The 15,959-nt window shown below is 39.7% G+C and overlaps 1 protein-coding gene across 1 annotated transcript in view; it reads left to right on the top strand.

The window, feature by feature from the left end:
• The window catches only part of emsy (EMSY transcriptional repressor, BRCA2 interacting), an 89,251-nt gene that overhangs the window by 32,372 nt on the left and 40,920 nt on the right, over positions 1–15,959 (top strand). Inside the window, exons 9-15 of the mRNA XM_063054648.1 lie at positions 1,164–1,352; positions 5,000–5,143; positions 5,937–6,113; positions 7,438–7,583; positions 9,416–9,589; positions 12,729–12,942; positions 14,825–14,875. Coding sequence (XP_062910718.1) covers positions 1,164–1,352; positions 5,000–5,143; positions 5,937–6,113; positions 7,438–7,583; positions 9,416–9,589; positions 12,729–12,942; positions 14,825–14,875 — 1,095 coding nt within the window. The remainder of the gene's footprint in view (positions 1–1,163; positions 1,353–4,999; positions 5,144–5,936; positions 6,114–7,437; positions 7,584–9,415; positions 9,590–12,728; positions 12,943–14,824; positions 14,876–15,959) is intronic.

Raw genomic sequence — 15,959 nt, 5'->3', positions numbered from 1 at the left:
CATTTCACATACACAAATAAAAGTAAGCAAAAGTGAGCACTACCTCACTACTTGCACTAATAATTGAATTTAGTTTTTATGTACATTTCTTATTTCAAGTTATAGTGTTTTTTTACGTATTTCGATGCATTGCTGGCACAAAACATAAATTTCATGATGTGTCAGTGATATTAAACCTGATTCTGATTGTATTAGTACTGGGATGACACCACAAACAGCAAAAATGAAGTTTGGACCTAGAACAATACAGCACAGGAAAGTTGTTTATTGAGCAGATGCATAGTTTATTGATTGAACTGCGTGGCTTTGCGTCCAGTTCCGGATGCTTGTCTCTAGGCATTCGTTATGACAAGCATTTCAACCTGTGCTTTTTATTAGCTTTCCCCATTAGTGTTATCATGGTGGGAAATGAAATGTAGGCATTCATTGACCTGTCCATATGATGGCTATTGCATCTAGTGAAGTGAGCTACAATGCACTGTGCATAGTGCTTTTTGATGTAAGGTATTAAAATGTGGTATCGTTTATAACTCCTGAATGTCTGAAGCACTTTACTTTTAATCAGTGATGAGAGCCTGAAATATGGGAAAACAGGATGGTTCTATTGGGAGAAATAAACTCCCTCTATTTATGGGTTGTTACCTGATTGATACCTGTCGTCCAGGACACTTGAGCTGAAACCTTCCAGAACTTTTTAAACAATGCTGTGGGTTGTTATTTTGTCCACCTAGCTCTTATGATAGTGCTTCACTGGAAAGTTAAAGTTGCACTTGCTACAGTATGTCTTTGACTATGTCTTTTTTTGGGATAAGTGTCTGTTACAGTATTTTTAAATAATCAATATATGAGCTACAGGGCTGCTTTAATTAAACAACTTCGTATAACAGAATTATGGACTTAATAACAAAATTATGAACAATCTGTGGAGTCGTACTCCACAACTCGTGTTCTCAGTATCTCCCATTCATTCATTCTTTATTTATTACTTTCTGTGTTTGCACAGTTTGTCATTTGCACATTGTTTGCTGTCTTTGTGTGTAATTTTTCATTGAATCTATTTTATCTTTTGTTCAACCGTGAATGCCTGCAATAAACTGAACGTATGTACTTTGATAGTAAATTAGTTTGAATTTTGAACTACTGCTCCTTTTCTCCTTTGACAGCTGCATCTGGCACTGCAGTAAAAGTCACTGCAGCTAGGCTTCAGTCTCCTAAAACACCAACCCAGATCTTGACCCAGTTTCCCAAACAGCAGCAGCCACAACAGGTTTCCCAGTCCCCACAACAGCAATCCCAGCAGTCGCAGACCTCGCCTGGTGTCAAACCCACCATTCAAATCAAGCAAGAGTCGGGTAGGTTGAAAATGTGGTAAAGATTTCATCTAAGCCTGATGTAGCTGATTAGTAACCATAATATGGATGCTTTTTTTTTTGTCTGTTTTATAAATTCAACTAATAAAACCCTGATAATCTGGCACTGTCTGCCTTTTGGTGTAGGATTTGTGGATTGTTGGGATTTTTGATGTTATTCCTATTAATAATCACAACATACTATTGATTTGTTTTTTTATTTTAGCTATTTCACAGTAGTGTTAAGTTAGTTTTTTTTGAGGTAACTGACGATTTTATGGGGCCCAGTGAGATTGTAAGTGGTGCTGGAAGTAGGGCCTCAGTGAGTTTTTAAAGAGCAATGAAAACTTCATCCTGTGAGCCAGAAGTGACATCATCTGGGTTTTTAAACAATCAGATCGTGGATTAGCAGAGTTATCACATTAGTCACATTCATTGGAGAAAAGGTTTTTCTTCAATCATGTCACTTCTTTATATTTAAAAATTAATAGTGTGAATGCTTGATATGAACTTTCTGGAAGAATTTGGCATTTAATTGTACTCTGAAGATTGAAGTTTTCAATAAGTTCATCACGCTGAGATCAATGCTAGATGTTCTTCAACACCCCCATTAGAATGAGCAATCTCAGAATGATGAAAAGTTTAGTTTTATTAATGAAGTGCCAAATTTTTAAGTGTGTTGCCCCTTCAGAGACTTCATTAAGTATTTCCACTTGGCGCAAAAATTATCCCATAATTGCAAATGGAAAACTGAAGAAAGATATTAAAGGTTTTTAATGGAGACTCAAGAAACAGCAGATACTAGAAATCTTCAGCAACACTAAGGAGTTGGAGAAACTCAGCGGGTTGGGCAGCATCTATGGTCAGAAATGGACAGTGGACCTGAATATTGACTGTCCATTTTCCTCCTGCCTGACCTGGGTTCCTCTAACTCCCACAAACAATAATGTGTTGCTTAAAGTCTTTTAAACTCTGAGAGCCATTTAGGTGCTCTAGTCAAGAGTTTCATGGGTCTACATTTACAACTCCATGCTGCTAATAATTTAAAGCTCAAGTAATAGATCCTGTTTTGTGATTTTGAATGTACTTCCTAATGACCCAACAGTATTAACATCCTGCATACCTTTAGACCCTCAATTTCAGATCATACAAAACTATGACCAAGCTGTATGTAGGTGCTTGGGATTTGAGGCTTGTAAATGGTTTACAGCCTGAGAGCATAGTCTAGGTAGTTAAAGTGCACAGTCCTTTTTGATACCTGCTCATGTAGACCAAGAGTTGTTGGTCACTATTTTGTTATCTTACAGCAGCAGAATGGCTCTACTGCCCTCTCTGTATATGTATGTACACAGCTATGCAATGAGTTAAACATTTTCTCAAAAATCATCTGAGAGAGAAGCTTTCTTCAGCCTTTTTAATGAGATCTCTTTACTTGTGAAACTGTAGGAAGTCAAGTAAAACACGTATTGAATTCAATATAAAATCGTAGTGAATATACTAATACTGTCAATTATTCTCACAGCCAGTGTTAACCAAGATAATATACACACACACTTCAAAACTACGCAGAGTAAACAAGAGTAAACTTGTGGTGCAAGGATAAACTTAAACATAAATACTTCCTTCAAAATATATCCACCAAATGTTTACCAATATTAACAAAGACTAAGACTCATGGATAGTGCTATTTTACAGGCAAATAAGGAGTGGATGGAGATGTATGTGTTTCCACTGTACACTTCAAAACAAATCAAAACCAACCCGCGCAGGAAATGATACAGAATACAGTTTATGTACAGGAAGTGATGTTCATACAAAATGAACTGCACCTCTAAAAGCCAGAACAATTGTATTATTGTCCTCTGATTAATATGCAAGATAGAATCATCAACAAGCATTTTCTGATTACTGTCCAGATATTTGTTGAAAGTGCATGTGTGTGATCATCAGGTTTTCATGATCTCCATAAAGGATGAATATCTGAAATGAAACTACCTTGCACAAGAACATGTCTTTAAAAGGAGAAGAGAAAACCTGGGGTGGGAAGGAACAAAACTGAAAGTAAAGCTCCTTTTATTCTTTCTTAATTTATTCAGTATTAAGGGCATATTTTTGCGCTCATGCCGTGGCCCTGGTCCCAAGATGATGCTTGGAGGGTGTTGCTATTTCAGGTTCCGGCGCCAACATAGCATACCCACAATGTTCAACACAAGCGACAAGAAGAACAACAGAACAAAACAAGACAGCAACAAAACTAGTCCTTTTCCTACCCTCCCATCCCCTCACAAACAGGTCTCCAACCTCAGGACAGGCTTCCTCTGAGCCTCCAGTCCTCGGCCCCAGACTCTCTAAACTTACAGACATTGAGCCTCCAACCTCTGGTCCCTGGTCCAGACTCATCCACTTGCTTTAGTTCTCTTACTTCCCTCACTGCCACTTACATAGAGGGCAAGAGAATGGTGGGGAGTTTCCCAACACTTTACATTGCAAGGGAATTTTTTTTTGAATCTCCTATAAAGGGAGATATGGAACAGATCAGCTAGTTCTACAAAACTATCCGGTTCTATCGTTCCTGCATGCTCATGTTTCCTCCAGCTGCCATGGCGTCCATCACATCTTCCATTTATGACATAATTACCAAGTAGAAAAGATGGTGTAAAGGGAGGAAAGCACAATCGGTTTGTGCAGTAGGTTAACTCGTTATTAGCACAACAAGTCCAACAGCAAAGCCGAGTCCTTTCACTTGTATCCTCACTGCATAACATTATTTTGCTGACGATGTGAATTTTAATGAAATAGTTTTTGAAGCTTATTTTTGAATCAGTGCCGTTAACAGTTTCCTATAAAGTGAGGTTTACTTCACACTCATTTTTGTCTTGGCTGCATTTGAACCAAATAAAGTTGAAAAGTTTTAATTGTGGGTATACTGAGTCTGGCAGAATTCCAGTATTAAGGTAAAATAGTCCAAACTGCCAGTCAACGGGGGAAATCTGTATTTGCAAATCATCCCTTTTTAATGTAAATGTTTCTCTATTTCTTATAAATGAAAAGGAATTTGTCTTATGAATGTCCACATCCTGTTATATTTTCCATTTGACTACAATGGCATAGTGGTTAGAGTGATACTATTACCGCTTAGGAGCCTTGAAGTTCAGAGTTCAGTTCCAGCGTCCTCTGTAAATAATTTGTACATCCTCCCCATGAGCAAGTGGGTTTCTTCTCGGTGCTCCGGTTTCCGCCCACAGTCCAAAGATGTACTGATTAGTAGGTTAATTTGTCATTGTAAATTGTCCTGTGATTAGGCTAGGGTTAAAATGATGGGTTGCTGTGCAGTGTGGCTCATTGGGCCAGAAGGGCCTGTACTGTCTGGTCTCTCTAAATAATTAAATAAAACTATAATGGATTTGGGAAATAGCAATCCTATTTCTTCCTTTTGTGACAGATCTTTGCCGGGTGAAGTTGTTACTGTCTTACGTAGTGAAATTATTTTCAAGACAGCTTGGTTGTATCTGTACTCCATGCTTTGTTGTAATACAATACTAACTGTTGCTGTTAACATTGCTGTTAAATCTATTGAATAGTGAAGGATTTTGTGTTATGCTCCTAAACCACTGACACACAACCTGAGTTGTTGCTTGTGCTTTTGGCAGGTGTGAAGATAATAACGCAGCAGATGCAGCCCAGTAAAATTCTGCCTAAGCCGGTCACAATGTCTAGTACGAGCACTTCACCTATCATGGTAGTTAGCAGCAATGGTGCTATCATGACAACCAAACTGGTTACTACACCAACAGGTAATTGTTGCAGAAGGTTTAAAACAGCATTAAACAGACTGTCCAAATCCTGTTTGTGATCTTTTGATTTGAAAATGATTGATGTTGTTGGTTTGTGCTTTAAATTTTATTGGAGCTTGTGGTAATGCTGCAACTCTATAAAACTCCAGTTAGACCACACTTGCAGTATTGTGTTCAGTTCTGGTCACCTCATTATAGAAAGGATGTGGAAGCTTTAGAGATGGTACAGAGGTGATTTACCCGGATGCTGCTTGGATTGGAGAGCATGTCTTATGAGGAATGGTTCAGCGAGCTCAGACTTCTCTTTGAAGTGAAGGAGGATGAGAGCTAATGCGATAGAGGTCTAAAAGGCATAGATCCAGTGGCTAGCTAGCGCCTTTGCCTTGGGCAGAAATGGTTAATACACGATGGTATGATGCATAGATGAGTTGAGAGCCAGTCTTTTTCCTAGGGTGAAAATGGCTAACATGAAGGGCATAACTATAAGGTGATTGGAGAAAATTATAGGGGGATGCCAAAAATAGTTTTATGCATAGTGATAGCATAAAACTACCACTGTGTGCTGTCAGGGATAGTGGTCAAGGCAGATACAGTAGGAGCATTTAAGAAACTCTTAGAAAGACACATTGATGATAGAAGAATGGAGGACTATGTGGGAGGGAAGGGTTAGATTGATCTTTGAGTAGGTTAAAAGGTTGGTATGCTATTGTGGGTCCATAGGCCCTGTGCTCTGCTGTAATGTTCTACATTCTTCGTGTGATTATATATATTTATGTGTCCTCTTGTATAACAGGTACCCAAACTACTTATACACGTCCTACATTGAATCCCACCATCAGTGCCCGTATGGCCGCATCTCCAGGATCTGCCACCTACATGAAAACTACAAGTGGGAGCATCATCACTGTAGTACCAAAATCACTCGCTACATCTCTTGGCGGAAAGATTATCAGCAGCAGCATTGTGTCTGGTTAGTTTACACCTGTACAGCTATTAACTAGGAAAATTTCTGAAGATTCGACTATGACCCAGCAGGGCAGGGAAATTTGGTTGGGGACTGGAATTCTAATAGTAAGAAATCTTTCTCGCACTAGAATCTATTTTGAAGTTATTGCCTTAGCAGAGAAGATGTCGCATTGTCAAATATACAATGTAGTACTGCCAGAGTTAAATATTTCACCATTTCCTCCATCCTGCAAGGATTTGGCCAAAACAATATTTAAATGTTACTTAATGATCATTTCTCTCCCTTACCCCCCCCCCCCTGCTTCTGTATGTATTGAGGATGGCACTAACAGATTGCGTAAGGACTTCTTCATTGCTGATCATGTAACTGCAGCATCTAGCCTTTTCCAAGTCCACAGCTCCACAGTGCTAAGCATTGTATTTAAAATTAAGGAGCTGTTTCTTCTGGACCCTAGCCTCATACTTGAATGAATTGGTGGAAGTGTAGGCTAGTTTTTAAAATAAAGCAAACATACTTTGGGTTGCCCTAGATACACTTACAAATCCTCAGTCAAACTTGTCCTTTGTAATGCTGTTGGAAGTTTTGCTGTGCAATCAAGCTGGCATCTAATTTTTATTTGTATCAGTCTTAATCCTCTGGTTTCTGCACATCATATCTCCGTAGTAAATTGTTAACATCTGAGGGAAAGAATGGGTGGAGAGTTGCTGACATGTCTTGAGTGAAAATTGCCTTCCAGTACCTTATCAGTACCTTGTAACTCTTCTAAGAGCTTAACCCAGTTCAAGTGTGGAATCCTGCTGTATTGTAGAAGTTTCAGTAAGAGGGCTATAATCAGTTTACATGCCTCAGGGTGTGTGTGTGTGTGTTGGTGGATTGACACAGGGTTTCATCCCCAAACATCACCATTCTCCTAACACATCTCCTCCCCCAAAAAAAAAGATGCTTCTCAATCCACTGAGGTCTTCCTGCACATTTGTTTTTTTGCAAGTGATTAGTTGACTTTGATCTACCATTTACATAATAACTCCAACAAAATATCCACGTGGCTAAAATGCTCCCAGAAAAAGTAATTGGAACTCTGTTAACTTTGATAATTGTACTTTCAAAATGAATTTACTCCTATTGTGTTGTACTTCTTATGTCTTAGGTGCAAGTGTGATAATGTTTGATTTATGTGTGTTTGTAGTTTGCATTATAATTTTTTTGTTTTTGAACTGTGTTTAATTTCCTGCCTCCTTTGGAGAATGTGATAAATATTCAACTGAATATGTTCTTTTGCTAGACTAATTACTTTCAATAACATTCCTTATTAATGTGTTGCCATTAGGAACAACAACAAAAATAACAACCATCCCAATGACTTCTATGACATCAAAGCCAAATGTTATTGTTGTGCAGAAGACTGCAGGGAAGGGAACAACGATCCAGGGTATTCCAGGAAAAAATGTAGTCACAACGTTGTTAAATGCAGGGGTAAGTACATACTGAACTCTCAGACATTTAGTATCATGCTGCTTCTCCACAATAATCTCACGCTCCACTCTGGAGAAGGTCACAGAAAACTTTTAAAGTTCCACAAAACTAGGAAATGAGCAGCTGGTGCAATGCAAGTGTGTTCATTTTGTTAAGGAAGGTAATGGCTGGGTTTGTGCATTGACAATTCATCAGCATTAGTGTTTGTCTGTTCTTTTGTTAAGGAGAGTCTTTGCAGTTTATGGGCAAATAAAGGGAAGATAAACTTAGCCATCCTGCCTATTGATGCTCATCTCCTGTGGCAGGTTTGATTAGTAGATGGTTTGTGTCAAAAAGGCTGAGTACAGGAGGAAATGATTTGGTTTTCATGGTATGTTGGAAACTGTACTTATTGTTTATGACCTAGTCAGAGACTGCAGTATATCTTTCTGACTAAGCCATAGTTGAAATGCAAATTATTCTGGCACTTTACATGCAATAAGTATACATACAGGTCTGTTCAAAATCATAATCACTAAAATTTAAGAACATAGGGTACAGCGGAATTGGGCTATTGGGCTACTCAGAGCATCGAGTCTGCTCCGCCATCCCATCATGGCTGATTTGTTTTCCCTCTCAACCCCATTCTCCTGCCTTCTCCCCGTATCCTTTGACACTCTGATTAATCAAGAACCTATCAGCCTCTGCTTTAAATATACCCAATGACTTCGCTCCACAGCCTTGTGGTAATGAATGGCATAGATTCATGACCCTCTGACCAAAGAAATTCTTTGTCATCTCTGTTCTAAATAGACGTTCTTCTATTCTGAAGTAATGAAATTTATTGTTTTGTGGCAATAGTACAATGCATTACATAAAAATTACTATAAGTTCCAATAATCAGAATTAGGTTTAATATCATGGTCATATGTCGAAAAATTTGTTAACTTGGCTGCAGCAGTACAATGCAATATGCGATAATACAGGAAAAAAAGTAAATCAATTTCAGTAAGTATATATATGCGTATTAAATAGTTAAATTGAAAGTAGTGCAAAAACAGAAATAATAAGAGTGAGGTGGTGTTTAAGGGTTCAATGTCCATTTAGGAATCGGATGGCAGAGGGGAAGAAGCTGTACCTGAATCGCTGAGTGTGTGCCTTAAGGCTTCTGTACCTCCTTCCTGACGGTAACAATGAGACGAGGGAATGTCCTGGGTGATGGGGGTTTTTTAATGATAGACGCTGCTTTTCTGAGACATCACTCCTTGAAGTTGTCTTGGATACTACAGAGCTAACTGATTTTACAACCTTCTGAAGCTTCTTTCGATCCTGTGCAGTAGCACCTCCCCTTCCCCCACTGTTTACCAGACAGTGATGCAGCCTGTCAAAATGCTCTAATGTTCATTGTCCATTCAGAAATCTAATGGTGGAGGGGTAGAAGCTATTCCTGAAATGCTGAGTGTGTGTCTTCAGGCTCCTGTACCTTCCTTCTTGTAGTAATAAGAGAGCATGTCTTGAGTGACGAGGATCCTTAATGATGGATGATGCCTTTTTGAGGCTTCATTTTGAAGATGTCCTGGATGCTGAGGAAGCTAGTGCCCATGATGGAGCTGGCTGAGTTTGCAATCCTCTGCAGCCTTTTTTGATCCTGTGCAGTGGCCCCTCCATACCAGACGGTGATGCAGCCAGTTAGAATACTTTCTAAGGTACATCTGTAGAAATTTGCGGAGTCTTTTAGTGACGTATCAAATCTCAAACTCCTAATGGTGTTAAGTTTAACTGTGTACTTCAGTTTTCAAAGCATTTACTTTTTTTTCTCTATTACTTTCCTCTCCATCTTTTGTTTCCGGCAGGGTGAGAAGACTATTCAGGCAGTACCTGCAGGGACAAAGCCAGCAATTATCACAGCAACAAGGCCCATCACTAAAATGATTGTGGCTCAGCCAAAAGGGGTGGGTTCGTCAGTGCAGCCCACTACAAAAATCATCCCCACGAAGATTCTCTATGGACAGCAAGGGAAAACGCAGGTGAGTGGGAAGCAAAATGCAAAAATTACCTGCTGATGAAAAGTGCCTTCAGAAATATTTAATATTTTCATTTAGATTTTAGATATATATTCTTGTGCTCTGTTTCAGGCAATACTTATTTTGCATCATTTAATTGTCATAAAAAATGAGTGGGGATTAAGTGTTTGCTAACGTATGGGGAGGGGGACTGAGTGAAACCTATGCCTTGCTTTGCCACCATCTTTGTAGGAGGTTGTCGGAAATTGGGGGGCAGCTCTTCTCAGGTTGACCATGTAACTATGTCTGGACAAAAGGCTGGTTGCAGGCACCTATTGGGAGACAAAGTGTCTCCCTCAGCTATGTATGCTGAGGCCAGCAGGCTAAAGAGCATGCAAGCAAATTTAACCCCAATTGGACTACTGTAAAATGTTGCTTTATGGTCTTGTGTACTTTTGGTAAATGGTTTGCATATTAGATGGGCACTTCTCCTTTTACTGTTAGATTATCCACATAAAGTTAAGCACCATTCCTTTGATCACTCCTGACATCTTGTGACTTATTTTTATTTAGAGACTAGACAACGGGGTGACCGGTTGGGGCACCCTTTGAGAGAAGGGTAGTGCAGTCTGATGTGACCAGAATGAACATTACATTTTCCTGAATGCTATTGGTATTGCTTTGCTTTGGAAATTGAATAAGAAAAGCTCAGTTTATTAAAGAAGAATGCGCGTAGCAAGGCAAATACAGCTCCTCCTCGTTTAACGAAGGACACTTTTGATGGCATCATTTCTGGTTGATCTACCATCCTTGTGCCTCTTGTTGTCATTCTGGAGATGTGCAGTCCTTTCATCCGCCGTCTCTTCATCTCCTCTGCTGTTTATTCTTTGTCTCTGATCTTGGAGAAGTGCATTTCCCTGCTCCTTTGTCTCTTCCTCTCTCCTCCTCCTGTGCCTGTTTTTGTTATTCTGAGATGTGCAGTCCTTTCATCTCCCATATCTTCATCTCTTTGGCTGTTTGTTGTTTGTCTCTGATCCTGGAGAGGTGTATTTCTCAGCTCCTTTGTCTCTTCGTCTCTCCTCCTTCTATGCCAATTGTTGTCATTTTGGAGACGTGCATGCCTCTCCTCCTCTGTCTCTTCTTCTCTCATCTTTTTTGTCCTGACTCTTTGATCCTGGAGTCATGTGGCCCTGGCCTCATCTGATTCTTGTTCTGTCCCTCTCCTTGCCGCTTCCCGACGATGCATGGCGTCACCTCTTGACCATATTGTCCCCCTTCTCTTTCCACGCGGCATAATTAGGCTGACCATATTTTTTTACCCTAATGCTGGATAGAAGATACGAAGCAGTAACACCAAAGGATGCTGATTATTCTTGATGATGTGGTTGGCGCTCTCCTAAATGGATGTGATATAGTCACCGCTGTCCTTTGACTGCAGCAAAGGGTTTGATGGGTGTCTCGAAGTATGTCATTACAATAAGATTTAATTATCTCTTATTGATGGGTCTCAGTTTGATCTGTCCCAATCCTGCACATGCTGATGGTGATTAGCAGAATGTGACTGCTCAAAATAGAGCTGCCCTGCCTTTTTGCTCCGGTTGGTGTCACTACTGTGAGCATCGTGAGTCGCTTCTGAGGCTGGCCGTGCGCATGCGTCGTGGTGTGGCGTCACAGTTTCTATCATCGCTGACATTGGCTCTTGGGTGAAAGGGCTGTTGATTTTGGCGAGTGAGCAATTTTTAACAAATATATAACCCTGAACCTTGACTGCATTCTGTAAGTTAGCACATTTTAAGTCGATTTAGCTAAAAATAGTGCCGCTGTAATGCACCGTTTGCGCTAATTGGAGGTCACAAACAGACAAACAAACATGAGAGTTTTAGTAGTACAGGTTTCTCCCGCCATCTGAAGGTAGAGCGTTCCTATGAAACGGTTCATAAGCTGGAATGTCGTAAGGTGAAGAAGCAATTACCATTTATTTATTTGGGAAAAATTTGTGAGCGTTCGCAGACCCAAAAAATAACCTACCAAATCATGCCAAATAACACATAAAACCTAAAATAGCAGTAACATATAGTAAAAGCAGGAATGATATGATAAATACACAGCCTATATAAAATAGAAATTATTTTCTGCAATCATTGCACTGTCCACCATAGTCAAAATCTCAAGCAAGCGCTCTCGGCAGAAACACTTTATCCAGTACCCTTTAAGCTATGAAGCTGCCAAATCATACCAAATAACACACAAAAATACACAGCCTATATAAAGTAGAAATAATGTATGTACAGTGTAGTATCACTTACTGGAATCGGGAAGACAGCGAGCACACTGGTGATGGTGTGTTAGGCTGAGTCGTTGGGGGTTGGGGTAGTGGGACGCTGAGGTGTCATCTCATCATCGTCTGTTTCCATCAGGGCAGGCAGGTCATCTTCTGTGTCTGCCTGCCTTGATGTCGAAGGTCGAGGTTCGTCGTCATCTGTGGCTGATGTGGAAGGCTTCCACAAGCCAAACTCACTTTGTCCTTACTTCGTTCACCACAATCGAAATGCTTAATTATGTCTCGTTTTACGCTAAGTGTAACACCCTTACAAGCTCTTTTAGGCTTTTCCGATACCTTAGAACCCATCTTGCTAACGGATGCTCAAAATAAATCGACATAAAGCACACGTGTTTAAGCAATGCTGGCTAGAATGCAGTTCCGGGGGAGGAGCTTGGGTGCTCGAGGCACGCGTTGCCTTTTTTCGTAACAGTGAAAACACATTTCTGTTAGTGAAAACAGGTAACCAATGTAGGTCTTTCGTAACAGCGAGGTGTCGTAAAGCGAACGTTCGAAAAGCGGGGGACACCTGTATATAGATACAGCATGGAAACATGAGCTTCTGGCCCAATGAACCGTGCCATCCAGTTGCACCCATGTGACCAATTAACCTACTAACTTGTACGTTTTTGGAATGGGGGAGGAAACCAGCACAGTCGCGGGGAGGATGTACTAACTCCTTACAGACACCAGTGGAATTGAACCTGGATTGCTGGCACTTTAATAGTGTTACACTAACTGCTGCATTACCATGAAAACCAATAACTTCCTATGATCGGTGATGAGTGCCCAAATGCTGCTGCATCTGTGGTAACAAGAACTGTTTCTCCGTATACCTTACAGGTTCTAATTAAGCCAAAGCCTGTGGCTTTCCAGGCCACAATGGTAAGTGAGCAGACCCGCCAACTAGTGAGTGAAACTTTACAGCAGGTCTCAAGAGTGACAGAGGGGAGCAACACGCCTGGTCAAGAAAGTAGCCTGAAAGAAGAAGCACAATCCTTTGCAGAGGGCAGCGGTGGGAATCTTACCTCCAGTGACTCTGTACAAAGCTCGCAAGGTACAAACTCACTACTCTATAAATGGGAATTGGTTAGGTTTGTGCATGTATTTAACAAGTATTGCAAGGATGGCAGGTTGAGGGTTCAGAAGAAGCAAGGCTGAAGTGTGAATAACAGATTTAATAGCTGAATGCAATTATTTTAAAAATATTATTCAGGTGGTTGCAAAACTTCCCTTGTCTGTGTGTCTCCATTCCATCTTCCATGTCCCACTGCCTATATTTAACATTGGAAATCGCAAGGATGCCACATAGACCATTACTATGATATATGAGGGTGAGTAATGTGTTTCCTATTGACCTATGGTAGGAATTGCATTTTGGTTTAAAATGCACCCTTGATTGGAGTATAGAACTTGACTGTTGCCTGCCCTTTTCGTGGCATGGAAAGCAGTGGTGGTGGGGTGTATGGAGACTTCCAAGAAAACAGTGGTAAAACACATGGGCAACACAAAAAAAATGCTGGAGGATCTCAGCAGGTCAGGCTGCATCCATGGAAGGAAATGAACTATTGACATTTCAAAGTTCAAAAAAGTTCAAAGTAAATTTATTATCAAGGTACATATATGTCACCATAGACAACCGTGAGATTTGTTTTCTCACTGCCATACTCAATAAATGATGATGAAGGATCTCAGCCAAAAACATCAACTGTTCACTTCCCTTCATGAGTGCTACCTGACCAACTGAGTTCCTCCACCATTGTGTGTGTGTGTGTTGCTTAAGATTTTCAGCATCTGCAGAATCTCTTGCAGCTCAGTAAAAGTCTTAGTCTGTTGAAGGAATTTCAGCAGTTCATTTCTCATTACTGGATGAGGTTTTTTAGTTTGCACACTTTGACTTGGAATAAAGTTTTCTAACCTTTCTCCTCTCTGACCTCTTCTTCAATTGAGAAGTAGCATGCAACCATTTCTCCACTTGCCTACATATCGCACTTTCCACATCTCCTCATATTTCTCTCAAGTGTTTGGTGTGAGTTGAGTACTTGTAATTGTTTTTTTGGGGGAAAAACTATATTTGTTTTCATTTATGTTGTTCTATCAACAAAACATGTTTGTTTAAATAAGTGCAACTGAAGACCTAATTGGATTTTAGTCACATTTGCAGAATTCAATTTATCAGGGCAGTTTAATTCAGATGGGATAGAATGCACAACAGGTTGTGAACAATGGAATTTCAAAAGTACTCAATCTGTAGATTTTTAGGAAATTGTTTAAACACTTAATTTTAGTTGCAGCTTAAAATTTTAAACTTTAATTTCATCTTACATTGGGTAACTATTGGGCATTGTTTAATGAATCCATCATCTCTAGTAATGCTTAATGTCATTGGTTTCTAGTGTTTGTATATTGATGTCCTCTTTTCTAGCTTTTTTTGCTTTGTTTTGGGAATATTTCACAAAGTGTTTTGTTTTGGGATTGAAGAAATGACATTTTGTTTCAATTTAGAAAGATTCTATCATTACATTTTTGGAGTTTCATAATAGTCTCCCTCATTAAAGGCTCCCAAGGGATTATGCAATTAGAAATGTTACTTCAAACCTCCTGGTAGTTGATGGCAGAAGAGAATGGTAAAGTTTTCCCTCTCATTTCAGAATGTTGCAAGACAATGGTTTAAAATTTTAATGTGATCTTGTGGAAAAGTTAACGTGAATCTAGCATCAATTTTGGCTCCATTGACTCTGGAGTCTGCAGCAAACTTCTGTTTAATGATATTGAATAGTATTCAATACTGATAAATGGGGAATTTAAGAGCCCTCTTTGAAGAAAAGGGAGATAGAGTGCCTCATAAATGCGGAATTTGCTTTGTTGAGGCAGTTCTGAATGCAAAACTTTGTCTTCCTTAACCCCTGCTTGTTGTTTTGTCTTAATTGTCGCACTAGGCAAAAGCCGATCGTACATCGAGGTACAGAAAACCCGAAATAATTATTTGAGTAAGTCCAGATATTGTGCCGTCCCTTTTATTTTTTAAATCTGCCCACCCCTTGTAAGTCTACATGGGATGTGATTCACAACATGTAATATGGTTGTCTTCCTGTTTTTGTTTTTATCCTTTTTGTTTATACAGTATAATTCATTTCAGCTCATACAGAATAGATTCTTTTTATACAAATCATTAAACTTTCACTGAATGTTTTTGTACATTGCCTTGCTTTTCATGTTTTTGTTCCATACTCCCCTTTCCAACTAAGTTATTCTGTTTAAACTGACACTCTTAACTTCCAGTCATGCTGGAGATGATACGATTTTGTACATGTACACTTGTTGAATCTGTAAAACTATTCCAATAGGATGGGTTCTGATGGGAATAGAAATCAGCACATCTTTCAGGGTGAACAGAAACGTAATTCTCTTGCATACTTTTATCTACTTGATGCAGGCAATCAGTTTTAATCTGATTCTTCAGATGTGAAGTTTCAAGTTCAAGTTTAATTGCCATTTAACCATATATGAATACCCATGAATACAGCTAAACAAAGCAGTATTCCTCTGGGGCCAAGATGCAAAACACAGTACCAACAGTCACACACCGCACAAGGCACATATAGCACACATAATTAAGATAGCAGTAAACATACAGTCACAAAGAAAAAAAATAATATAGCCCAAGTCTCTGATTGTCATGCTCTGTAGATTGATGGTGCATGGGATGTTGTCAGCAGTCTGATCATCACATGCTAGTGCAGCCACAGATTAGCATGATCCAGCTTGTCTTCCACCAAGTAAACATTGGAGAGCAGCATTGATGAGAGGGGCCAGCCCCCAACCCAGCATGGACACCCTCCGCGCCACACTGCGGGTTGCAACAGGTGACCCTATGTCTTGAGGGTAGATCATGCAACAGCTGAGGCCACACAGCTCCTCTGCCATAGGTTTCGCAGTTTTCCAAGTTTCATTTCCAGTACCCATGTGTCAAGGGGAACAAAATAATTGTTACTCTGGATCCCATGCAGCATAAAAAAATGCAATAAATATAAATGCATAAGATAGATACATAAGCCAGTTTCATCTACATAG

Source organism: Mobula hypostoma, chromosome 7 (genome assembly GCF_963921235.1).
Source record: "Mobula hypostoma chromosome 7, sMobHyp1.1, whole genome shotgun sequence".
Classification (NCBI taxonomy): Eukaryota; Metazoa; Chordata; class Chondrichthyes; order Myliobatiformes; family Myliobatidae; genus Mobula; species Mobula hypostoma.
Note: the sequence above shows the minus strand (reverse complement) of the source record. Positions and strands in the feature narration are given on the sequence as shown.